The sequence below is a fragment of the Labrus bergylta genome, chromosome 6 (assembly GCF_963930695.1).
Source record: "Labrus bergylta chromosome 6, fLabBer1.1, whole genome shotgun sequence".
NCBI lineage: Eukaryota > Metazoa > Chordata > Actinopteri > Labriformes > Labridae > Labrus > Labrus bergylta.
In genome coordinates, this window is record NC_089200.1 from 8238534 (window position 1) to 8265859 (window position 27326).

The 27326-nt window shown below is 40.5% G+C and overlaps 2 protein-coding genes across 2 annotated transcripts; one reads left to right on the forward strand and one right to left on the reverse strand.

Moving 5' to 3' along the window:
• Positions 1–1753: 1753 nt before the first annotated feature.
• On the reverse strand, positions 1754–6695 carry fetub (fetuin B). Its single transcript, XM_020633710.3, has 7 exons — positions 6441–6695; positions 5237–5350; positions 4957–5044; positions 4686–4852; positions 3473–3577; positions 3009–3095; positions 1754–2894 (listed from the first exon to the last, which is right to left on the reverse strand). Exons 1-7 carry the CDS (start codon positions 6654–6656, stop codon positions 2178–2180), a joined length of 1494 nt encoding a protein of 497 aa, XP_020489366.2. The 5' UTR covers positions 6657–6695; the 3' UTR covers positions 1754–2177.
• Positions 6696–20688: 13993 nt separating this feature from the next.
• rgs4 (regulator of G protein signaling 4) lies at positions 20689–27326 on the forward strand. The gene is made up of 5 exons (XM_020633751.3): positions 20689–20857; positions 21152–21247; positions 23095–23159; positions 25032–25195; positions 26181–27326. The coding sequence occupies exons 1-5, from the start codon at positions 20814–20816 to the stop codon at positions 26424–26426; spliced, it is 615 nt and encodes a 204-aa protein (XP_020489407.2). The 5' UTR covers positions 20689–20813; the 3' UTR covers positions 26427–27326.

The following is a 27326-nucleotide window of genomic DNA, read 5'->3' on the forward strand; positions in this document are numbered from 1 at the left end:
AGTTGCCATATTGGACACGTTATCTCAAACTAACTTTTGGTCGCCCTAGCAACAGGCAGAAATATGGAGTTGAGTCAGACCTTTAGCCACCTGGCATACAACTACAATGCACCCACCTGTCAGTAAGATATTATGCATCTATAATAAGGGGTGTGGCGTCATATCATTATATCGTTTATGTAATTAAAAAAAACTGTACAGTGTACGGCAACAAACCCATTAATTACTCCGACCAAATACGTTTTTGTTTCTTTCCTAGGCCATGGAACACGGGACACTCCAGGAAATGCATCTTTTTGCACTTGCGCTTTGGCTTCATTTGGCTCATCTGAGGTTTCCACTTGGTGAACAGCACAGGTTGGCACCTTTAAGCTTTCAACAGAGATGATCTCACTTCTCTCGTCTAACACGATAAAGCTAAAATGCTCTATAGGCTAAACCGACTTGTTCAAAGATCCTTTCTATCCTTTAATATGCTGCTGGAGTGGTTTAAAATGAAGTTGGTTGAGAATCATTTTTAGCTAAGCTTCCTAATCCTGCAGCTGCATTGCCCTGTTTTTCTGAAGTTACAAAGGGTATCATTGTGTTCGCATTGTTTTTTTTACTTATGCAACTGGTCAGAGTTAGAGCTTGTCAGATATGTGTGGGTCGATGTTTGTGTACTACAGACAGCAGATAAGAGTTGTTTGCTGAGTCTCTTGAGCTCATATGACCACTAAAAGTCCACAAACACATTGTACACAGAATGGGCGAGTGCAGTCATATCGTTGTTGTGTCTGGTCTGAGAGCCTCGGAGGTTACGTAGGGAAGCAATGTGCATCATCAGTGACAAAAACGTTAACATCCCACAGAGCTTTCATATAATGGTTTACCAAAATCAACAAGGCCTGGTGTGAAAGTTTTTAATCCCCAGGTGACACCAGTGAAAGATTTCCAACAAATTAAATCTGCATAAAGCCATTTACTTTATGAATTCTGATACAGACCCAGATCAATAGACGTATTAACACATTTTCTCTAGTGCAAATAACATTTTACTGCAACACTACTGCAACAAGTGGATTACAGTCTAAATGTGTTTTTGTTCTAATGAGGTTTGCATCTATCACTTGTTTTGTTCATGGAAGCGGATAAGGACTTTTATCTACTTATAGCTTATCTTTGACCGCCAACAATGCAACCATTTCTTGTAGTTCTCAGTATGTTTAAATATCATTAAAAAGGAACTAAAAGATAAAAGTTTTTTTTTTAATTACCTGTTATTATTGACATTTGGTTATGTAGCACATTCTCTTTTCCCTGTGCATGTATGTCAGTTCAATGAAATGTAAAGTTAAAGAGGGACAAGGAATTCAGCAGTGCATTTCCTGTTAATTATAATTGAATAATTGAGTTATGTTTTTGTTTAAACATAAAAGAAAGGTGGGTATGATGAACACTGAGGTATTACTGAAGTCATGCAGCAGGCCAGCAATAAACACACAGCATCATGTTGCGTCTGCTTCTACATACGACTCTCATTATCTAACCGGGACAATATACTGTATGTAGAACACAGGGAGAACGTTACTTTGGCGCCGCCTAGTGGCCCGATGTATGAGCTACTCCTATCACGCTGTAATGTCTAGCATGGAAAAAATAATAACAAGACAAAGTGGGAAGAAAGTTCTTTGTGCTGATTTTGGATGAGTGCATTGAATCAGCAAGGGATGAATCACGAGGGTCTTCTTGATCAATAAAAGAAAACACTGGATGAGTATTTGTGGTGCCGTTTATTAATTTATGAAGCCAAGCATCGATGAAATACAAACATGGAAAACTGTGTTTGCCAGCTTGATTGTACAGTGTGAGAACATGAAGAAATGTTAAGGATGCAACCATATTGTGATTAGTTGCTCAAAGAACACAACTGGTTGCAGACTAATTTACTACCAATGGTAAAAAATGAATGAAGTTGATGTTAAGGTAGTTTTAAAGACTATATAGGATGTTTAAGGTAAAGTGGACCCGGGGGGGGGGGGGGATGCATGTTATGTGCTTATAGTAAACCATCATCTTGGCAAAATATGACTCAGAGAAGAAGTCAAGATGTGAAAGATGTTTTCCCTTTGACTACTTTTCAGTCTGTGAGTGTTTTTTTTTTCCTGCTCAGTTCTTTCATGAGTCCCAACATCACTTTATGCAACTGGTTTGAACATGGGGTCTTCAGCGAAGACTTTCTCCACCAGAGTTTCGCCTACTGCAGGGGGCACGCACTGGGCGGAGGCTGCGGTGGGGAAGGCCTCAATGAAGGGCTCCATCACTTCTGGGATTTGGGGGTCAGGCTTGAGGGGCAGAGTGACTCCCACCTCAGGACCAGCGGCAGGGACGTCGGGGAAAGAAGGCAGGGTCATGGGCCGGTCAATGGAGGCCAACACTCTAACCATACCCTCTGGGTGGTCGTGGCCAGCGTGGTCATGGTCGTGATCGTGGTGATGGTGGTGGTGTTCGTGCTCGTGCAGGTGGGCATGCTTGTGGTCGTGGTCTAGAGCGATCTCGTGGTCGTGCTCATGGGTGTGAGCGCCATCAGCGTGCTTGTAGTCGTGGTGCTGGTTGGGGACATCACTGGCGTGGTCGTGCGCCTTGGCATGATGAGCGTGCACATGGTCGTGGCCGTGTCCGTGGTCGTGGGAGTGTGCGTGTGCTTTAGCGTGGTCGTGTGTGTGGTCGTGGTCACTGTTGGCGTCGTGCGTGTGGGTAGCGTGGCTCTTGGTGTGGTCGTGCGCGTGGTCATGGGTGTGTGTGTGGTCGGCGGCATGTGCGTGGTCATGGTCGTGGTTGTGTGTCGCTGTGTCGCTGTGAGTGTGGTCAGTCTCCGCGGCCATCGTGTGCAGTTTCTTCTCTCTTTCAGCAGACTGTGGGACACATAAGCAATGAATAAATGTTACCAATCCAGATTCAGAACGATACCCAGCCACTTAAAAGAACGGGTTAACTGGAGAGGAGGAATGACTTGAAAAGAGTCTTACCTCAGGCTCATAGATCTCACACTCCACTGAGGTGTCAGCATCACCAGTGGGAGAGTAGAAGAGGGAAGCCTTGCAGAAGCCCTTGTGCTGCAGAGAGAAGAAAAAAAAAACAAGTTAAGGGAGCAGAAATCAGAGGAATGCATGTGACTACACTACAGCTCTGTAGTTCAAGGTTATCCTTCACTGTGAGTGAAAACACACTTTCTGATATGACAAAAGAACACACCAAGCAGAAACAGATGCATGCAGAAAACTAACTACTTCATATGCCATAAAACTCGAGATAAAAATGTTTTCAAAATGTTGTCTTTCCATAAAAGTGTAAGAAAAATACAAGCTTGAGTTAAAGGAGCTACTCGATAAGTATTTAAAGGACCAAAACAAATCCAAATAGTAAAACTTGAGAATCCATTTACATCAATAGTTCCAGCATGCTGTGATAAAACAAGTTTCTAATGACTCACAGTGAACTCGCAGGTCATGAAGGGGCAGTTACCAGCGGCTGCGCTCTTGGAGCAGGTGGTCTCCTGGATGGCGTACTCTACATTGTAGTACATGGCCATGGCCATCTGGAGGCACACACAGAAACAGAAAGACACTTTAAACAAAGAAGCAGGCACAGTGAAATAATATCTTTGTGTAGGAGCTGCATACATAGCTTGTAAGTTAACAAGAAAGTTTCATACTGATGGAAGAGCAGGAACACGGATTGCACAGAAGATATAAAAGAGTACGCCAAGATGTATTGCAATAGCCAGTATTTGGATTAACTACAGTATTATTTCTGCAGGAGTGAATTGAGAGTTTCTGTAGATGATGTGGACGTAGTCTCTGGGTCAGACAAGTGATGCAAGACTCCAACAACATTCACTGCTTAACCTGAAACCAGATCTCTAGATCCAGAGACATTGCAGATCAGTCCCCAATTCCACGTCTTGTCCAGTGTTAGCGCAGAGATCGTTTAATTAAATCCAGCACAATCGAGTAAAACAGATGATAAATCAGGGTATGACTAACAACTCGCATGCATTTCTTTTAAGAATTATTTTCTTTTTTAGCTTGAGGAAACAGAATTTATGATGACCCTTGCTATTGATGACACTTCCTGTGTCATCCTCTCATCCAAATATAGTCACCTAAGGCTCTTAACATGAACACTTTAAATGAAAGAAACAGTGTTCACCATTAAAGTGAATAAGGTAACCAGCCAGAATGCTACTAGTTAGCATGCTAACAAGCAACTTATTAATGGTGAATATTGTGACCTAAATTTAAAGTGTTACCCATAAAGCGCCTTCGACCAATTGGTGATATCATTGTGTCTACGTCCAATTCTCTTATACAGTCTATTACATCTTTTTTATTATTTTTAATTAAACATGTCGCATTTTAAATTTGTCCGATGAATACAAATAAAGTATTTTCTCTTTAATCGAGGATATTTGGGCTGAAATATTTCAGGAAATTAACTACTTAATAGAATTTCAATTTCAATTAAACATTTAAAAATGTCTATTAATGTATGATATTGCTGCTGGTGCATTGAGGTATAAGCCTCAAGAGCATCCATCCTCTCCATCAGCTTGACTTTCTGTGGGAATGATTCAGTAGGATTCGGAGCCTTTCCTGTTCAGATTATATTATATGAATGAGATAATACATAACATGACATCTTACCCCGGCGGTAGCGCGGCTGATTTTCAGCAGAGCGAAGCGCTTGTCCAGCCCGCTCTCCTTATTGAACTTCTCCATGGAGAGAGTGACAGCCTTCTGAATCTCAGCGCTGTCCATGGCCACAGGGGTCGGACAGTCGGGACAGATCTCGGTGACACGACCTGAAGGAACTGAGCAGAGGGAAAAGCGTTTTTTATTTTTTTTTTTAATGTGCACAAATTACAAGATTGTTTTGACCCAGTCGTAAGTTAGATGTTGTTATTAGTATTTTTACCTGGTCTGATAGCACAGTCGTATTTGTAGAGACGCACCACTCTGTGTGGCCTATTGGTGTAAATAGCAACTTTGCACTGACCATAAACCTGCAAAAAACAGCACAATAACAAATACATACATTAGTTAGATTCAAGCAACTTCCTTGACAAGAACTGAAAGTACTTAAAAAAACAGAATGATCATGAGAATTTACAAAATGACGTGCATGCGTGCAGACTTTGCAAACATTTTTAGATATGTGTGTGCCAGAGCGTGTGTGTGTGTGTTTGTTCTCTTACTGGTGTGTCGTGTGTGGGACGAGCCTCGCAAGTCTTCCAGTCCTTCCTGCTGAGAACGCTGCAGTTGGTCTCTACAACATCCATGGTCAGGTAGAAAACCACACCAGTCTCTGCCTGTGACACACACACACACACACACATTCAGAGTAAATCATCAAACACATCATGGAAATATCTCAAGTGAAATGTCCTTCAACAACATCTTGATGGAAATTATTTGTAAAAAGGTTTTTTATTCGGTGATCCAAGCCCAGAAATCACTCATCACTCTGGTGTCACTTATCTCTTATACAATCCATTGTTTTCTGGTACTGCGTGATCTTTAACACAATTCAACCAGATGTGACCTCTACTTCAAAGGTCACATGTTAATAGCAACATCCATGGTTCAATTGTTGGGGATAATCCAGTTCATCTCAAACTGAGGGGTAAATGGGTGTCATGGGCCCCCTTGAAATGTGATTGGTTCCCCAAGATGCCAAGCCAAAACTCTAAAACAGTGGCTCTCAACCGTTCTAAGCCAAGGACCTGTCACCAACTCCAGCATGATGAATCCCAGCCAATCAAATTTATTTTATAAAATTGTGTGGTTTGGACCTCAGATGGTACGAAACATGTGACAGGACTAAAAAGCGCTTAATTTACTTCTTTTGAAAAAACCCCCCAAAAAAAACATTCATACATACTGTGATCCATTTTTTGGTCCCGACCCACCAGCTGAGAACTATTGCTCTATAATACGATATAATACGATAATAGGATAATAATGAAAATCATAATTTCCTCCTAAGTGTGTTTTTTTTAGACAGAGATTTATGGTTCTAGAGTGGAATTTTAAATCTTTGTTATACAATCATGATTGCAACTGGTGATTTCAAAGTTTCAGAAATTTCAAAAGATTTTAGATTCATACAACTTTTGATTTCTCTCTGGTATTTTTTGATCCAGCAGGATCGATATCCCATTAAATAAATACGTGGCAGACAGAAACAGAAAGTGTCACAAACAGATAAAATCATTAATCTGTTGTTCAAACTGAATTTGCATATTTTAACCCAACCAATATTACAAATTTGAGATGTGGGCATCAATTTAAAAATGAAATCACTCTGACCAGGCTTACCCAGTCTTTTATTTCTAAAAGGTAAATCATATCATTTTCACTGCTTTAAGCATCGTGGTGGTCCTCCTCGGGCTGACTCACGTGTGTCTTCATGTGGACGTTGGACAGGCGGTGCAGGCTGAAGATGTAGCCCTCCTGCCGGTCCTGGTTGATTTTGGTGAGGGCCAGCCCGGCTACAAACTTCGCCTGTGCGTCTTCACATGACCCCTGCTCCATGGCGCCTTGCTCCACCGGTGCACCGTGGACGTGCATGCACCCCAACGCCAACAACAGCGACAACAGTGCACAGTGCTTCATGGTGATGACTCTCTCAAACACCCAAAAATGTCCAGAGAGGGATGGGGTGAGCTCTTATATCTCGCCACTGTAAGCACACCCACTCTACCTTTTTTTTCTCTCTCTTTCTCTTACACACACACACACACACACACACACACACACACACACTTCCTGTAATCTCAGGCAAATATAACCATTGACCCCCACCCCCTCTAAAAACCCATGGCCCTCTGTTTTCATGGTGCATCAGTTCATCTATCAGCCAATCAATCTGCTACAGTGCAGCCTTGCATAATGGAGCTTATCAGTGGGTAGATGATCAGCCCTGCAGCCATACTCTCTTCTTTAGGATCAATGCACTGTTTAATCCACTCAGCCCCAATTCTACAAAAGTTGTCTTTACTCACTGTGATAACGCAGAAGTCATCATTTCAAACCTCGAGAATGTTGTAAAGTCACCAAAGGGAAGTCTGGTCGAACACACACGAGTCACTCTCAAACTATCTACGACTTCAAAAAGCTGCTCAAACAGTATCAGATCGTTGTCCTCATCAAATGCGTTGACAACTCTGGTCCAGATACGACTGATTGTTTCACAGGGATGAAGAAGGTGAAGCAGAGCATGTCCCTGATACACTGTGTGTATAGGCAGGCCTGCCTCGAGCCATCAGATTTGTCTGCAATATGAGAAATATGTCTGAGGTTATGACCTTCAGCGTTTGTAACACACAGACTTAACCTGGGGGTCCACCAATATGCCTGTCTGTTTATGCACAGGCGAAATGCGTTGCTGTGCACATTAAAATACAGTAGCCTAAAGTTATTTTCAGTCTGCTACGGACTTTTGATTAATTCTTCAAGGTATGTTCTTGCAACCGGGCCCACCTGAGAATGTGTTCAGGGTGGGCATGGAGGACCCTGTTGGCCATTTAGAGTAAGCCTATATTTATATATTTGTGTATTTTCGGAAAAATGATGCAATAAATCTGTTTGCTTTGCCCCCCCCCCCCTCCCCCCCCCCCCCCCCGCTCCTCTTCACCTCTTCAAACACACTCTTTTTAAAAAACCAGGGACATGCAGAGAGGCAGGGGCCAAAATTCACAAAAGGGCATTTTTGCTAAAAAAATAAGTGTTCTGATCCACACTTGAGCAGGAGACAACTCTGTTTAGGAGCCATTGTCCTTCCTGATTCTGTTTCTGATACTTTCTGATAGTGTGTTGATGGATTGAAATACCATTTGAATACCAGTTTGGTAGAAAAACATATCTGCTATTATTATTATTATTATTATTATTATAAACTTGTAACATTGTGACATTTAAAAAAAAAAGTATTCAACAATATATTTTCTAGACCATACACATCACCAAGTTCTTTCAGTTTCTTAACTTTAACTTCATTAAGTAGTTCCTGAGGTTAAAAAGAAAAACTGATATATTATTAAAGAATCAACTATTAAACCTTTATTGGGTAGATGTGAGCAGAAGGAATGAATAAACAATCCTGAACTTTGACTCCAATTTTTTGGTTTCTAAAGTCCTCACATATTTGCGGCTGTACTGTGAGATCTGCACTCTGCGGGGATACTGAATCCTCTGACCTTTGTCTGAACAAAATAAACAATCCATGGAATCACCCAGCTACAAATCAATATTTCTCCTGCAGTGAAAGCCTCTGTTGGGTACATTTATGTAAGACAAAGAATCATTGTGACACACACACACACACACACACACCGAACACACACAAACACACACACACAGTCCGAGTCAGGTTTTAAAAGCTGTAGGCAAAGTACAGAGAAATAAATTGAGACCATATTTGTGGTTTTATTTGGGTCATATTTTGAGAATTTAACGCTTTTTCAAAGTAAAAAAACATCCAAAAAATGTAAGAAAAAATGTACAATTATTTTTTACTTAAAAGTTGACGTCAAACGAACCTTTACTGTAAGTGTAGACATTTGTGTCCTTAAAGACTTTCAAGAACAACACATTTGGGTCCTCCTCCTCTTTTTTGGGATGACGACAAGTAGAGTTAGAAGTCAAGTCGATTCAACTTTTTCAACTGCAACCCCCCCTCCGCCCTTTTTTTTAAAGGTAAAATGGAAAAAGAAAAGTGACATAACAGACAACAAGTAAAAGACATTAAGACAATGACTTAACAATATACAAACACATGAACAATAAAGGTTCCAGTAATGTTTGAATGATGAAGGAGAGGGAGTGAACTGCAAATTTCAACATATTCATTTGCAAAATGTATTGCGGTGATGGTTAAAATTACTCCCACAAGAAAAGTTTCTACACAGGTGCATCAGTCATTTTCAAAGGGAAGCGTTGTCAGAGGGCAGAGAGGGTCAGATGTCTTTGGTTCTAACTGTGGGGGCATTGACACAGACCATCAGAGGACTTCAGAGAACTTTTTCATATGGTGGCTACACGAAGGCACAGCTACACGCAGACTCTGTGTGGGAAAAGGGTTCAAATGTAAAAGAGGTACCCCCCTCCACCCTGATGTATGTTAGTCATTACTGTAACCATCTGCTGCCCTTTGGCCCATTTATCCAGAGCTCTACTCAATTACAAAAGAAACAGAATACAATCATTTACACTGTTTTTAAGTTCAGTTTTGAGGTACAGACACTTCAAAAGTTCCATTCGACGCTACATAATGCTCCTATATCGTGTCCCAAAATAACAACAAACACTTTCAAACATAAAGTGTCAAACAAAAACAAATCATCTCCTAAAACCTTTTCTGAACCTTAAAAAGCAGGGTCCACACAGAGTGCGGTACTGCGTGCCGTGGCTCCCCCTGCTCCTCGCTGTACATTAAAGCGAGAGCTGTTTCTGTGGGAGGGGGCAGAGCACACGCTGTGCTGTAAAGGAAGGGGGGTTGGACTCCATTTTCCACACGTGCCAAAACCTGTAGACAAAACGAGCACAACACAGCATGTGGCAAAGTTTTCGATTTATCTAGATTAGCTTGTTTTTATGATGGTTGGTTCCAGTCAAAAAATGGAATTACCTCATTATGCTGTATCATCTTTTCCAATTGGAAACTTGAAAACAAAATAATAAACAGAATATCTTTAACTCTGAGGGATCATCAGGAATAATATTTCTAACCATGACATCATATGAAAAGTAAATAAAGAAACGGATTGGAAATGAACACAGCCAGTCACCATGCTTTTATTTTAGTAAACACTTCCTCATATGTACACAAGGTGGTGCCACAGTATTTTAAAACATCTGAACAACAACTGACGCCATGGTTTTACACACACAGAAGTGAGTTCATAATAAGTCTGTGTTAATGTCATTGTGAGGAGAAAAAGCGGAGGAAATCTACAGACATGTAAAGAGAATATTCTGAGAGAAAACAAGTTTTAACTTTATTTATTTAAGTATTTTAACAGACATATCTTCTCAGTCCTTACCACCAACCACAGCAGAGCAGAGACAGATCTCTGACGTCTCTGCTCAGTTGAATCATTTTTATGGTGAGGGACTTTGAACCAGTGTGGGTGAAAAAGAACGAGGAATGGGCAAAAGGAGGAACAACCATAGCTTTTTTATGTCTGCTTTTGCCCAGGGTCGTGATTGAGAAATTTTATATTTCATCAGAAATTCCGGATTCTGCCTCATCATCATCATCACCGTCATCATTGCCATCATCATCATTAATATTATCACTTCAACTCCCCTATTGCGCAATCCTAGCAGTTCTCTGCAGTTTGATGATTAAGCTGTTTCTCTTGGTTTTGATTTTGTTAAGGTTTCTTATGAACCTTGGGTCAATGTGTGGGATGTTGTTAGCTGCATACTTCCTCCCACAGTCCAAAGACATACTCCTCAGGTTAAGCGGTGACTCTAAATTGCCAGCAGGTGTGAATGTGAGTGTTGCATGTTGTCTGTGTCTGTATGTCAGCCATGTGATTAACTGGTGATCAGTCCGGGGTTTATAACATTTGTATTGTTGTACATGTATTTTAATGTATCCTCATATCGTGTTACGGGGTTTTATGTGACTGAATGTTGTACATTTTAATCTGTTTGTTTACACAAAGGCCCAACTGGGGACACGAGTTGGAAATGAGCAATATACTCGTTATGCAGCACATCATATTGAAATTATGTTAAATTGCATTGTCCCTATTAAATAAATAAATTCAAATAACTCTGCCTCTCTCCCAATGACAGCTGGCATCGGCTCCAGCCCCTCGCGACCCCAACGCGAAAAAAGCAGTCTCGCCTGCCCTTTGTGTTGACGAGCAGCGCCTCTGGCAGTTCCTTCGATGAAATACTAAAATTTGACAACTAATCACATTCTTTACTTGTTTATTTTAGGTGAAGTCATTTTTAAATGCAGGACTTTGACTCGTTGTGGTGGATTTTCTTTGTGGTAATTGTGATGATATGATTGGCTGATGCTTTGGGTTAGTTTGAGTTCCTTTTTTTAAAAGAGCACAGCACGTGCAGGTGTCTGCCATGTGATTCAGTATTGAATTACCTTAAAAGGACTTAACCGCCACCCTGCCCGTGTGACTTTAATGAACCTTGAAGGAACAGGAGAACAGTACATGTTGTCGCTGACTGCGGGCGGGGAAGGCGGGACTAATTTAATGAGGGAAGGAAGAGTTACTTGTTCACTTTAAACAGAAAATAGTTGCTTCTTCCTTGAATTGCATTTGTTTCTTTATGATATGCTGCACGTGGGAACAGTTTGCTTTTGTCTCAGTCATTCATGTTTAGAGAGCGTGAACTATTACTGGACAAAAAACAAATATGATCATAAGGGATGCAACGTGTTGTAAAGCTAATTCCCCTTGTGCTCAGTAATCACAACACATAGACATTGTCCATTTTTGTTTGTAAGGTTGAGGGTAAAGCACATGTTGAGGTTGAGGACACAGGGGAGAGAACTACAAAATAAAACAGAAAACACTCAAAACTGAATCTGGAAATAATACTATAAAAATAAACACAAAGGGAAACAAGCAACACCAGGGGGGAATAAGACAAAATAAAACAGGAAAAGAAATCTAAACACTGAAATAAACAAAATACAAAACAACACAAGGACAACCCATGATAGAACCAGAGTAGAGAATGGTCACAAAGACCCCCGTTCAAAGGGTCAGTACGCCAGGGAGAGTTTCAGCCTTCGGTTTTTGTTTGCAGGATTTCTTCTGGACATCATGGACGAAGCACAGAGTTCAATCCAGCAGAACACGGGGTGTACAGTTTATTTCTACCATTTAGATTTGTATTTGTGCATTATCAAATAAACTCAATCTCCTGTCAGTTATCATGTTATTCATTGTTTTACCTCAGAGAATTTCTTTTGCAGGATTTGCATATAAGACTTTGTAAATCCTAAAACACAGTAATGCTATAAATACGGATTTGGGGCTGGATAATAACCTGATTTAGATCACTCTGTGAACAACATAAACATACAGATACAGAAACACAGGGTCTGACAGGCCCTCTTCTGATACTGAAAACAAGCTGGAGGCATAATAAATAATACACATGCCAACATTAGCAGCATGAGAAGAGGTTCTTTTATTTCGTCCTGTCATGAGTCCCAGTTGTTTATGATTACACAGACTATTGTTTAGTACAACAGCTGTAGCCTGTGGCTGCAACATGTCAGATTGTTGGTCACATTTTGGCACCTGGGAACACTTAGAGGCCGTCTGCAGAGCTGCACAGGCTTACTGAAAGTTCATCTCCAGCGGGGCCTGTGGTCAATCTGTGTCTGCCTGTCATATCCAGTGTTTATATGATATAACCACACATGTAATGATATTTATACAAAGACAGTGCATGTGTTTATGTCGACTTCTACTACATTAAACAGCAACGACCGCTTTATGAAAATCTTAAATTTGAACTGTAAGGTGAAGATGAAGCTGAGTTACACTCATCACCAGCAGAGCTTGATTCATGCAACATAATAAATGTAGAATAATACCGCAGTCATTTAAACATGACTACAGCATTGTGGCGCCAACGCACATTTATGTACGAGTCATTTCAAACTAAAATGACATCCAGATTTGTTCTGAGAGCGCTTTGCTGGTTTTAAATTGTCTCTCTGTTGTGGTAATTTTGACATTTCAATTACTGAAGAGGAGAGTGGCGGAGATGCGCTATTCAGGGACGACAAATGTTAGAGCCGTCACACCCACGGGAAGTCATTCTGTGCTGAAGTGCTCTCTGTTTGTTTGGAGCAGAAAATATATTCCAAGTGAAGGCTAAAAATCAGTTAGAAAAAATATGTCAAAAGCAGAGGTCGTTTTGGAGGCCATAATTTAATTCAGTTTTTGATTTTAAAAGTGAGTGAAAATAAAAAATAAAAAAACCCCAGCTAAAAACAGAGTCTGAATTTTTCACCCCCTGATCCCTTTTTGTCTTATCCGTGTTTCTGTTTCTGCGGGAGAGTTGTGTGATTGATTATTTCTGCATGAAAGTATGTGATAATTGAGTGAGTTGGGATGCTTGCAAAATTTTGAAGATTTGACAAGAATGGGATCAATTAAATGATTTTCTAATGTTCATTATTACGGCCTTGGAGAGCCCTTCAGTCCGTTTTTTTTATGCTTCAGTTTCAGTTCCCTTTGCTGAATTTCTTTGGATACTTTTTTATTGCAAATTAAAATGTGTAATTATGATTTGATGAACAGTTTTGGCTGCCTTGTTCTTGTTACACCCCAAAAAAACAAAAAAACATATGAGAAGTTAGAATGACAAGACTGTTTGACAGCACAGTCATCACCCCCTCCCTGCTTCCAAACTTCCAACTGCTCTGGCGCGATCCCTGTGTAGCAGTGTGTAGCAGCCCCACTCTGACATCGCTCCATTAATGCATGTCCACAGGTCCTGTTTGTGCATGTGTGTGAGAAGCTGGGAAACTTGGGGAGAGGAAACATAACCAACACTCACACAAGTGTCATTGAACTTTTACATAACTGTAAGTTTCCCAATTCATTCACAAGAGCACATTCACACCCTGATGCACTCCAAACCTGCAGAGGGCGACCACATGCAAAATAAGCTGGTGGAACCCAAACTCTTGGAAAGTGCTCCTAGAGGGACCATATTCACCTGCGCACCTGCTGGAAAAGCATGGCATGAAATGTTTGGAGGTAGCTCAGTTAGCCATCTCACCTGCCCCTGGAAACAGGGCACGGCCACAACTCCTGATCAATCAGAAGATGCAACTGGTTATCAACCTATTCCATTCCCTCATATTCCATCATTCTGTTTACGTCCATTGAAACCATCAAACCCAAAACCATCTTCAAGAAAATCAAAATCAAAGAATAAGAAGAATTGCATCCTTCAACAGTTGATCAAGCAGTTTTTCAAGTTTGGGCACAGTTGTGGTCACAAAATACGAACAGAATACGCCCTAACACCCAATTCACACATACTCCGTGCGCGCCGCCAGTGTGAGGACGGCTCGCGCCCACTCACACTGGATCCGTTTCTGGGACATCAGTGCAGCGGAGCGCACCCATGACACATCACAGGAGAACTACAAGATCCCGCGGGAATAAAGAGAAAAACATGCAAATAACATGTTGCTTTGTCTTTCTGAGGATGCATTGTTGTTCATTCGCTGCCTGTTTTGACGTAATGTCGATAAAAGAGATGAAAAGTACGATCGCGAGTCCGTATACTGTGTTTTATTTTGAAATTGACCGGATGCTCTGTGCGTTTGCTTGTCTGACTTCCTGTCATATTCTGTCCAGCTTGACGCGTGCCTGCAGCGCACTCCGGCGAAAATAGACTCGCTGCGTATATGAAACGGAGCAGAGCGCAGTGCTGTCGGTGGCACGCGCCGGAGACGGACCGCAGCGCGCCAAGTACAACGTAGTGCGCGGCGCTGAAGGACCGCGGCGCGCACGGAGTACGTGTGAATTGGGCTTAACTGGGCCTGAGCGCGATTACCTCTTATAACGTGGTAGTACAACACATGGATGGCTTGACGTAACTATGAATTTTGCTGAGTTTCTGAGACACAGAGAACACGGCAGCTACTTCACTGACACTCCGGGATTTCTCCATAATGAAGGTTGTCCAACATTGTGGACCTGTACTTGTGCTTGTTCATGAACTGTACCGTGCCCTAGAACACCTCTTCCCATAGTGTCAGGGCCATGGAGGTGTACTGTGCTTGAGCATGGAACAGAGAACTCACACTAGTCAAATGAACTGAACTTTGGGGGTGAAGCGTGTTTTGGCACGGTATGGATTGCCTATTGTCAGTGCGCCCAAAATGCAGGCAGTCACACAGCAAATTCCACACACACACACACACACACACACACACACACACACACACACACACACACACACACACACACACACACACACACACACACACACACACACACACACACACACACACACACACACACACACACACACACACACACACACACACACACACACACACACACACACACACACAGTGAAACAGATTAAAACCTACACTCATCTGTCATTGTTGTCTCCACATTAGATCAAAGCTCTGAATGCAACCACCCGGCCACAGGGGCTCTGATAGGTATCTTAACCTGCATGCTGTTCCACACGTAGCCTCATCACAGCTTATTATGGGCCGCCATGGCTGACTTACTGACCAGGTCTATAAACAATCACAGCAGCAGGCTTCTATCTTCCTTTGAGTCCTTGAGTTCAGTGCTACGGGTCATTACGCTGAAGCTGGAACAGTGAACGTCCTTGTTTGGGTTCTATACGCTAATTGTCACAGCTGAGGGCGCATAATGAAAGCTGTCTTCACGGCAGTCCTTGTGTAACCCCGTGTTCTCGGAAGTAGTTTTTCTGACAACCTCCTCAGAGTTACCGGCTGTGACTTTCATACAAAACGACAGATCTGATCCTGTGAGTGTCCTTATATGGAGAGTATGGTGTGACTGTGAATTGGATCTTTGTCTACCTTTTCTGCTTCCAGTAAACCGGTAAGATGATTAGACAGGAAGAGTACAGATAAGGGGAACAATGAGGGGGGGGGGCAATAAGTGCTATAATCTAAAGAAAAAGTGCATTTGGAGTTTTTCAGGGTCAGCTTCTCTGTAAAGTCTTCAACGATACAGAAACTGTCTGGACTCTCGACCAAATCAATCCTTGAACAGATTGTAAATATGGATATTATTGCAGTTTTTTGCGCATTTGCTTTATTTTTACAAGACGGCAGGCTGTTTCTGGGGTTTCTCTAATTACAGGAGAGTAAATCAGGGTACATGTGCAGTTGGAGTGTTTCAAGTCCTATTTCTAACATTTATTTTTTCTCAAAAGGACATTGAGGTTTCCCTCATTTCCAATGCTGTCTGGGTTACAAGCACATTCAAAACAAGCAAAAACAACAACAACACACACTTATAATCAGTTACAAAAATAAATGAGTCCAATTAAAACACTTACAATTCAAAACAAAGTGGCTTTAAATCAAAATCTCACACTATGCAAGAGAGGGAATTGAGAGTTTCCTGGAGTGCGTTCCATGAATTTGGGACTTATAAAAAAGAAGCAGATTTACCGAGTTCAATGAAAGCTTGACGGACTTTAAGAACAACCCAATCAGTAGAAGGGGTCATGTAATGGCCCGAATCCCATCAAGGTCTGTCATGTAAGCTGGAGGTTTTCCAATAAGGGCCTGGAAAATGTGGGAAAACCAATGTTTGTTGTGCCTCTCTGTTCAAGAGAAGGCAAACAGACCTTATTACAGGACACAATGAAGAGTGCTGAATCTATCACCAGTTATTAACCTGAGGTCAGAGTGATAGACAGCATCGAGAGGCTTCAGAGTTGAAGCTGCAGCATGTCTACAAATGACATTATAACTGACATAACATACTTACACTAGGTTTAAATTGGGGAGGGTAAATGACCATGTTGTCATGGCATAGCCCGGAGGTTTTATAAGGTGTAACCTCCAACTACCTGATGAGTCATAATTGAGAAGTGGTTGGAACTCACCAACCTATTATCAACTGCAGGTCAGAATAAGACTGTGAACTTTCCATACATTGTTTATCTGTTGTTGTTGTTTTTTTTTTTATCAAAGGTTCATTGTAAATGAAGCACAGTAAACAAGCCAAGCCTGACGCTCCTTAAATTGCACAATCATGCCTGACAGATATAACCAGCACACTCAGGACAGATGCAGCCCTCGATTGTACGAGAGATGTAATTATTCTTCTCTAACCGTCAGAGAAGTCCAATGAAAGGCAATGTCGTCCCTCCTCTGAGGAGATGTGAGATCAGCGGGGATGAGGAGATGCGTTAAAGGCATAAATTATAGTGACAACACCGCTTAACAAAGCCATTCACTGTCATCTGCTGTGGTTTATGAGGGTCCATATCCACCGCCCTTAATGCTGCCTTGGCTCCTCTTAACCTTTGGAGCCATCAGTGTTAAAGTAAATGTCATTAAATACACACACACTAATGATTGCCTTTGGACTCCCATGTCACTTGCAAAATTGCTAGTCTCAGCCTTGTTTTGTCCAGCTGTGGTTTTTTTTTGCAGTAGAAACACAATATGCTGAAATCCTCCAGCAGAAAAATATAAAAGAGGGATTTTCTCTCTTAATCTATATGAAGTATAAGCACACCAAACACAGGGTTCATTCTCATTATCAGCAGACAGCTATAATCTTAGCCAATGGGGAAGTGCAAAGAAAACGCATTACCTCGAGTGTCCACTAGAAGCTGGCTGTAATAGCCCAGGAAGTCCCATACTAAATATCCCATGTTAAACTGCCCATCTTTACAGCAGAATTAAACTGCTGAGAATTAAACATTAAACTTAATGTTTGTAGCCTGGTTTAAAAGATGATTTGGGTCTGGATAGCTCATTCATTTATCTGTACACACTGTATGAGGGGGGATGAATTTCTGTATAAGTCATCCGTTTTGATAATATTTAGGCTCAAATTTATGCAAAATAAGGGGCGGGGTTGAGTTGACTGACAGGTGGGTGTGGTATAGCTGTTTGCCAGGAGGTTTAAGGCCTGCCTTAGCTTCATCATCAAACCACCAAAATTAAGCTATAGACATAACTTTGCTGTTTTTATTGATTGAAATAGTGTCCATAGTGCTGTATAAGAGTTGCGAGTCCCCAAAAATTGTAGTTTATGTTAATATTGTTTGTTTGTTAGTAGTCAGGTGATATAATCATTGGTCATTTTGAAGAGAAGGAAATTTACACTTTGCTAAGCCTTTTTTTTGTATTTGTCAGCATTCTGCGCCAGTCATATGACTGAAAGCTAGAAATGGACTCTACATGGGTCCAAAATAATAAAAATGGTAATTTCTAATGTCACAATTGCTGTGACCATTTTTAATACAAACTTCTATTCTTCCCTCCCTGCTATCTGTCTTTTATCTCTTTAATTTAGCGTCTGCCAAGTTAGTTCTGTCTATCAACAGGTCTTACCCAACTCCTTTATATCTCTGTGTATATAGCTGCTGCGGCTCGTGATTAGATACGGCTCTGGATGAAAAGGCCTGCTGAGAGACGGTGCTGGCTTCTCAGTTGGGATGTGTATGAACCAGGAACATTACAGAGCCATCATCACAATGCTGCAGCATAAAGCTCAGCCTCCGGTGCTGTACAGTAATCATATCCTGCTGCTTGAGTGAACGCTGGTGAGCTGCAGGAGGTTGTGATACAACAGTTATAATGAACCCCTTGATGACAGAAACAGAATAGACCTAGCTAGATTGTAAGAGCGCAATCCATGTATGGCTGCAGTTTTAGTCTGCTGCGGCAAATACTCATCAGCTATTGGAAACTATAGAAATTCTATATATACTAAGTCAATCTTTGAGAAAAAAGAAAAGGAAGAAATGTGCATACATTGTTGTGATATGATGGTATGAAAATCATTACTTATCCATGAAAGGAGTTCTTTTTCAATGATGTTTTAAGTCTAGTGGCATTTAAGGATTCATGATTTGTTAAGGTCTCTTTTCTTTACTTATAAAACATCATGTTCTCAAACAGAGTCATCAAAAACAGCAGCTTGGTCTGTGACAAGCAAAAGAAATATGCATAACCTTCAGATGATGTCTTCTAGCTTCTATGTTATTTTTTGTTACAGTAAGAAAAGTTGAGTGAGTAAAATACAGAAAATTACCTTAAAAAGTATAAAACCAGCCAGGAGCGAGCGCACCAGCTGGGTGTAAAATAAATCTTATCTCTTACATTGGCATTAACTGTAACAAACTTCCAGACTCTAATTTATACCCAAAGCCTACAGCAAAGAACAAAGGAAAGAACGGTAGCTGCGCCCGGTCTTACCATGCCCATTGGATGAACATGAACATTGTTGCCTAGTAACACACTTACATCCCTTACGTCTCCCTTCTCCTGTCAAACTATCGACAGAAGACATGGATAACACAAGTTCAAAAGACGCTAAATCATAATTGAACCCATAGATAAATCAAATGCCCTTACTGTGCTAACACATAGGGCATTGTTACCTGCCAATTGGGGTGTGCACTAAAAGCTGGATGTCAGCGGGACTTCGTACTCTATCCACTGGCCTGTCCTGTGAAATAAAGGCACAACCCGGTAGTTGCAAAAGAAAATATTGAGTCATGCCCAGAGTGTCATATTCTGAAGCTCGTTGCCACAAAACCCAAGCTGCTGAGTTTGAAAAGTTAGGAGAGAAGACGTGGTGAAGAACAACATGTTAACATTTGTACTACTTAAGTTTCAGAAGTTGTACAATTCAGCTTTGAACATTTGCGGCACAGACATTTAATCCTTAATTTAAAAAAAGAAAAAGATTGAATGTCATCCACAAAACACCACGCTTTCTTGGAATATATATATATTTTTTTTCCCCCCGCTAATGCACAACATTTAGCTTTGAAAGCCTTCTGTAAAAGACGGGGTGATCTTTGTGTTATTTCGCATGTGAAGTTGTTTTTGTATGAAAGTGCATTTCTGAACAAGTTAAAGTGCTTGTCAGAAGATGATGGGGAGCCAGCACATTTATCCGTAGACGGAGCATCCATCAAATGCCATCATGCTAGAAACCATCATGACCTCAGCTGTGATTGCAGTGAATTCGTACCAAACTGTTTGCGTTCAATCTTTTTCTTAACAAAGGGAACCTCTGGCAGCCCTCTGACTTCTAAAGGCCTACACATGCTGGTTACAAATCACAAAGGTATGTTTTCGCTTCAAGTGCTCTTAGACTATCAGGGAAAGAATACAAGCTGCTTTTAGGTTTCAGATAAAGAAAATATGTTCAAGGCTGCAGATTAAGGTATGATGTCATATGTTAAGAAGGTACCAGGAGGGAGAAAGAGAGATGTGAAGAAGGAGGAGATGTTTTATTTCATGCATGCATTTGTCAAAGGGTTGCCAAACTTTGAAGTTGAATCTGATTGCCTGCATGGCTCAACCTCATGTATTTATTACCTGGGGCTGAGGCCGCAGATGTTACATCAGTTTGTTCTTTAAAGCCAAGGTGAAGGAGAAGATCCAAGCAACATGTACAGCAGTTCTTTGTCAATGTCAATCTTCACAGTCCTTCAACTAGTGATGAGCCGGCTCTATGTGCTGGCTCTTTTGCCTGTACATAGTTGTACAGCCCCAAGTAAATACACACTAACCAGCATGGACAGTGGAAGAAGGAAACCTGCAAATATAAGTTTCTAGAAGTGGCTATTTCAGGCTATACTGGCTGTTATTAATGCATATTTGTATGGTTTAAGGATACTTTTACTATAAAAAAAACGGATTTTGCTGATTTCTTTTTAATCTAAATGTATACCATGGAACTTTGTCTCTTCTGTAGAGGGATGACTTCATAGCTCCTTAAATCGCAATCCCCTCCAGAGAAAAACACCTTCTGCTTGATCCCATCTGCTCGAAAATGTTCCCTGACTTCTCTCCCTCCCTTGCTGTTCATTTCCCTCTCTCCCTCTCTGGTGTGATTGGTCCGTTTTGTGTCATTGTAACCGCTGCTGGTGGGTGGAGACATTCGCAGCCTGCTGTTTAATACAGCAGGAACTGCTATAAAAACTCTGCAGCTTGAAATCGCACCCCAGCCATCTCTGTCACCTTTTACAGCTCCAGAGCTGACTTTGGATCTTTAGCGTTGAACCATGTGTAAAGGACTTGCCACACTTCCTGCAACATGCTTGAAAAGGTAAGAGATGTAGCTAAAAGGGGTATTATATTCCTGCTGCTTCAGTAAACTTGTATATGTTAAGAGATTAAAGAAGGTTAGGCTTCACATTTCAAACACTTGCTATTTCAAACCAGTAATAAAGCTTCAGACGGTGATATGTAGTAAACAAAATTGGGTTGTTTACATGAAGCAGATCGTCTTACGAGCGTGTCTTTGTGCCAATATTTTTACTCCAAACAAACTGCAATGTTCTCTGATGCATTCTCACTCACTGTCCTCTCATCTTCACCCCCCCCCCCCTCTCCCCCACAGTGCCAAAGACATCAAGCACAAAATCAGCTTCTTGCTGGATCAGAAACAGACAAAGGAGAAGACTGCCAATGCTGCTGCTGCTGCTGCTGCGAAGAGGTCAGAGAAAGTTGAATATGTGGATGTTGTTGTAAGGTATCTGATTGATCATTTTTCACATCCAACGTGTAGGAGAATTATCGTTGAAGCAAAGCCTTCTGTGTGCATGTCACTTTGGAGTGGCTGTTGTTATTTGCAGTGAATGAAAATCATAGATTTAATATCTTTCTTGAAGCACTAGATGAGAAAACAAGATGAACAAGGTTTTGTCAACATCCAGTATGACGTTAAATTAACTTCTTTATAAAATTAGAAACACTGCTTTATTATGAGGTGCTCAATCATTCAACTGCTGTCTTGAATAAGTCCTGTTAAAGGCTAAAACATTTGAGTTTGATGGTAGTTTTAATTGAAGTGAATGTGTTTTATTCACCTTGAATCGAAATGGATCCAAGAATGACTTTTTTTCCTTAGCAAAAATAATAAACATAACTGTACCATTCACTTATTAAAAATGTCAAGGACAGAATTACAGTGAATGGCTATCCAATTTGCGATGACTTAAATGACATAGTGCATGGTCGTATTTGTTTAACGTATGACAGGAGCTATCCAGCTGTCACAACTCATACAGAAAACATTCTCACTTCACAACATTTTACTGTTATAGCCATAAAAGTGTTTTTCATTGTGCAACGTGATCCTTTAATTTTTATAAAATGATAAAAAAATATCTTTTGTATTAGTTCAGTTCCAGTAAAAGTTCAAATCAGATTTGGTTTCAACCCTGATGAGTCCGTGGAATTAATCTTAAGTTCCCCTGAAGGCTGAAAAGAACAGCTTTTTATATATCATGTAAACACGTCTCTCAATGAATGCTTTGAACTTCATGCATTTTAGTTGTCTTGGTTCCAATTGGATCCAGTTTATTTTTTGCATCGTATTAATGACCTCATGTAGTCCCCCAGTGGTGGAATGAATAACCCACCGGCATCCGATCTGCAGAGTCCTTTTCCACCTTTCGGAAAAGCTAAAGACCCACCTCTTTCATGAACACCTACGCACTTAATGTTAGTGATGGGACTGACAATGATGATGATGATATTTACGATGGCGTTGTTGCTGATTAGAATTCTCATGAGAAGCTGTCCATGTTTTTCATGATGATGACTATATATACAGTATACATATACATATATATACAGTATACATATACATATATAAAAACTGTGCTTTGCCTCTGAGCACTTCCTGTCAGCACCTGGGTCCAATCAGATTTAAAGACTTGCTTGTGTTGTATTTACTCCCGGACGTACCTTGCTCTGTAAACCGCTTCTGCTAAAAACAAAAATGATTTGCAACATAGCTTTGACCTCAACCCCCGGTGACTCTGAACTTGAACCTTAAGACTCTGTCGACATAAAACATAAAAGTTGACGCAGGTCAGGAGAGGAAAAAGCATCAAACTGTTGATCTAAACTACTGATGTGTTTTGAATCACTGGATGTTTTGTTGCAGGATTTAATATCATTTGTTTGGGGATTGTGTCCTTTAATGACAGCATCATTGTGCTGCAGCCCTTTTTTTTCTGTGTCAATGTCAGATGACGCACATTGTGTGCATGTGATTCGATTTGCAGCCGTTATTGATCAGTGTATTGATGCAGCTGGAGTCTGCGTTAGCTGTGCAGATTTAGAACAAAAGGAAAACCTTCTGACGACTGACCGACTGGCCTAGAGAACAGGCATTAGAGAAGTCTTATTGAGTGACCTTATTCAAGCTCATTAAGAGAGTATGCTCCATTGAAGGTTTGATGCCAAATTTACAATTGGAGCAAAACTCGAAAAACATCCAGAATACACATTTAATCAGCCTCTTAAAATGCTATTTTTTTAACTATGTTTCAGGGTTCCTTCTGCAGCTGAAGGGGAGAAATGGAAGGAATCGTTCAGCAACGTAATGAGCAGTGAACGTAAGTCTCTGTTTTTCAATTAGAAACTGATACACCTATTAGAGTAGAACTAGGCCAACAATCTGGTGTCCAAGATCCATATTAAACCCAAAGGACTTTGTCAGAATGCAGATGTTTGAGTCATCGATTCCCCAGCGGAGTCTCTCTCATGATTTCTGAAAATTGAGACACTCAAAGCTTAATATTATTATCCTCATGTGACATGGGCTCCGATCATGGGAATATTTTCAGGCCATGCCCTGACCTTCACATTCCTGGCTAAGTGGCTGCCGGGAAAGATTTGGCAATCTTGAAAATGATGCTTATCTTCTTTCTTCAAGGCACAAAATGAAATATATAAAATAAAACATATATAACAGATGTGCTAATTAAGTTGAATCTTTGTGCTCTAGTCCCTTGATAAATTGATTCTGCGGAAAGTTTGCGTTGGCATTTTCCAAATTAAATAACGGCACTGGGAAATTAAAGAATAGCGGGTTTGAGTCTGATTCTGGACTCAAACTCATCAGGATTCTGTTGACCAACCATTGGACTCCAATGTTTAATCTGCACCTTGAAGTTCCCAGTCTTTGCTCGAGGGACCTCATCAAGTGTTGCCGGCATATTCAAAAGAATGGTGTGGTTCTATTGGCAGGATCGATATCTTTCTTCAACATGAACAAAATGATCAGTGTTAACTCCTTCATCGTGATTCAATCAAAGCCTGAAATTAATGCATTCAATTTTTTTTAATTGCATGAATCAAGTTTTATTTTGTCCCTTTTCATGCACCGTAGGTAAGCTATCGAAGTGTCTCCGTGTAGTCACAGTGATGAAAAAAAAAAAAGACACCACTGCTTCTTTGAATGACTCGTTACACTTTAATAAACTCCCAGAGTGTGACATCAAACATTTTACTTTCGCTGTTTTCATTTACTGTAATGGGTTCCCTTTTTCCACGGTTGAATTAATGTCATAACCACCGGACATTCATTCATAATTTTTTTTATATCCAAACAGGGAATAAAGTACCCTTAGCTTAAGACGAAAAGTTCTAAATAAAAGAAACTGCTCTGAAACGCAAAATAATGGAATTTAAAACGCAATTCAAAGATTAATCAGGATTCAAGACGTTTGACAGCCCTAATGCTAATGTATGATGAACTCATCTGGAGTGTTGGTGGAAATGTTGCTCTATATACAAACCCACAAGCCCTTAGAGGCATTCTCAGGCTCTGGTCCTCTGCTACGTGTCTCAAGGCACTACTCATCGGCCCCTCAGGGCGTGCTGACCTGTGCAGAGAGTGTGTGTGTGTGTGTGTGTGTGTTTGTTTGTGTATGGCTTTATATATATATATATAAAAGCTCTGTGGAATTGCGCTGTGTGAGTCACGGACACTGAAGGGGAGCAATGGCCTTGAGGGAAGCAGCTGAGTTCTGACCCGCTCCGTTCCATGACCTCCTGCACTGAACTCCATCTTCTTTCCCGTCTCCATCTGTCAGTTCTCATTGGATCTGATCTTGGCTTGTTTATCTTGGTCTCCCTGCATCTGTCTTCTGCAGACGTTAATCACTTAGATAAAACTATATAACTTCCATAGAGGCTCTCATCTGCTCTTTCATTAAGCTCCAGTTATTAAAAAAAAACAAAAAACACTTATCATCTGCATCTTAAATGACAGGATGGGAGTGTGTGTAAGGGCCAAGAAATGTCATCACATTAAGCAATAAAATACCAATGCATTCATAGACTCATTTCTTTTGCAGAATTCAAAAGGCGCATAAATAAGCCTCGGCATTGTGTGTTACCATTAGCTTCACACTTGCAGATATGAGTTTGTAAAGTGCATTTTGAATTAAACAAAAACATGTTTCTTTTTCTGTGTGTCTCAGTGGGTCGCTCAGTCTTCACCAGCTTCCTGAGGTCAGAGTTCAGTCAGGAGAACATGGACTTCTGGGTCGCCTGCGAGGGCTACAAGAACACTGATCCATCAAAATTTACAACAAGAGCCAAGCAGATCTATCAGCAGTTTGTCAAGGCAGACGCTCCCAATGAGGTAATGATTTTAATTTGAAACATTACACTGGAGAAATGAAATTCATTCAGAGAGAGGCTAACATAACATATCATTTGAGGCTCGTAAATCACTTCTTGTAAACCTAATCATGACTGCATATAACTCTCAATTACAGTGGCTGGGAAATGTGAAACAAGTTTACAGAGATGAGATGAGAAAAACATTTGACATCTTATTAAACCAAATTACAAAAGCAAAATACAGTAACCAAGGACAAAACTAGTTAACATTTTAGAAAACAAATGTAAAAGATGCAAAAGACTAATACGAACACAGAGACAAATTTACAAGTGGCAGAACAGCGAATGATGTTTCGTCCTTTTTGTGGAACTCACCTGAGACAGTAAACATGATTTTGCTTTTTGTCTGGATGGTCTCTGGAATTGGAAAAAAAAGGACGAGATGGGGAGGAATAAGGGAACCTTTTCAGTCTGCTCCGTGTCCTTCAAAATTTCAGAGACTTTTCACATGAAAAGTAAAATTGGCTCAACTGTCTCAGGTGGGTTCCACAAAATGGAAAAAAAAACAAAAACACAAAACATCAGTCGGTCTGTATAAAACATTTTGCTCAGTCTTTCCGCCAAAACAGACTAACTGACTGCTCACTCAATCACTTAAAGCATTTGGTACATTCCCTTTCTGGAAAGATTTTGTCGTTTGTAAATTTGTATCGGGACTGGTGAAAGTGTTCCACATCTTGTAAATCTGTTTTGTCCTTAGTGAAAGTGTTTCACACTGATATTGTATTTCGTTTGCACTTCTCAGCCACCACACATTATTAACATTCAGACCCAGAAATAAGTCATTTAGCCTTTAGATGAAAGAAAATGCCAGAATTCCCTAGAACAGTCTGTACATTCATCAACAATGTTTGTCAAAAAACATCTTCCGGCCAATATATAATTAGAAGCAGTATTATTCCAGTATCTTAACTTGCTCATACTTTTATTCTTTATAATCAAAGGTAAACTTGGACGCTGCGACTCGAGACTTAACGAAGCAGAAGTTGGAGAACGCCTGCCCGTCTTGTTTCGTCGAAGCTCAGAAGATGATCTACACCTTGATGGAGAAAGACTCGTACAGGCGCTTCCTAAACTCTCAACTGATGAGAGATCTGTGTCAGACACGGAAAGCTGCTACTGAGGAGAAGAAGGAGAAGAAAAATTGTGACTCTGCAGAGAACAGGCAGGCCGTAGCAGGAGGTGCTTAAAGTGGACGTGAACAGAGACGACTGGACGAAGGTGCCAAAGATGGCGATGATGGAGAGGGTAGACGGTGGTGAACAGTGTGTTTGTGTCCAGTGTTATATCGAGGTTTGCTGTGAACAATACATGTCCGCTTATTAGCGCACTTTAATGTAACTCAGTATTGCATCAACATTGGGTCAGGTATTTTAAAGTCAAAGGTGTATAGTGAGTGGTTGAAGTTTTAATATCAATCCTTTAGGATACAGAACATGTTGAAATGTCAGCTTTGCTTATAATTTATTTATTTTTACTTATATTTATACACAACCTGCCTGTGGAGGCACGGCCAGGTTATCTTTATACTTACAACAAAAATCTATATAAAGCTGCTGTACTCCCCACTCTTTCATAACATCCCTCATGGGAGTACATCTTGTTTTGAGAGACTGTAAAAGTGTCCAACACGAAGTTAAATATCAAGTTTTCTCTCTCTCTGTTATGTATGCAGGAGAACACAGAAGCATTTTGCATTCACCTGAGGAAATGAATTCTGCTCTGTTTTTCTGGATTAACGAGATAATTACCTCTAAATTACAAGTTACGTCTTTTACGACAGTGTGAACAGCCCAAGTCACATGGAATCTGATCTTTTCAAATCCGATTGGGACACTTTCATATGTGGATGCTCACAAAAAAATTGAGCAGATTGTTATTTTCTCATTTTCATGCAATACAACTTCTGTCGAATGTTAACATTTCTTTATTGAGTATATTTAAATGTCCTTGCACTCTGATATGTTACATCAAAATGTATCCTAAAGAGTAAACGTGATTGTATGTGGATATTTATAAAATGATTATGTCATTGTCATATTTATATTACGTCTGTGACAATTCTTGAATAAAGTGACGTTTTTGGATAA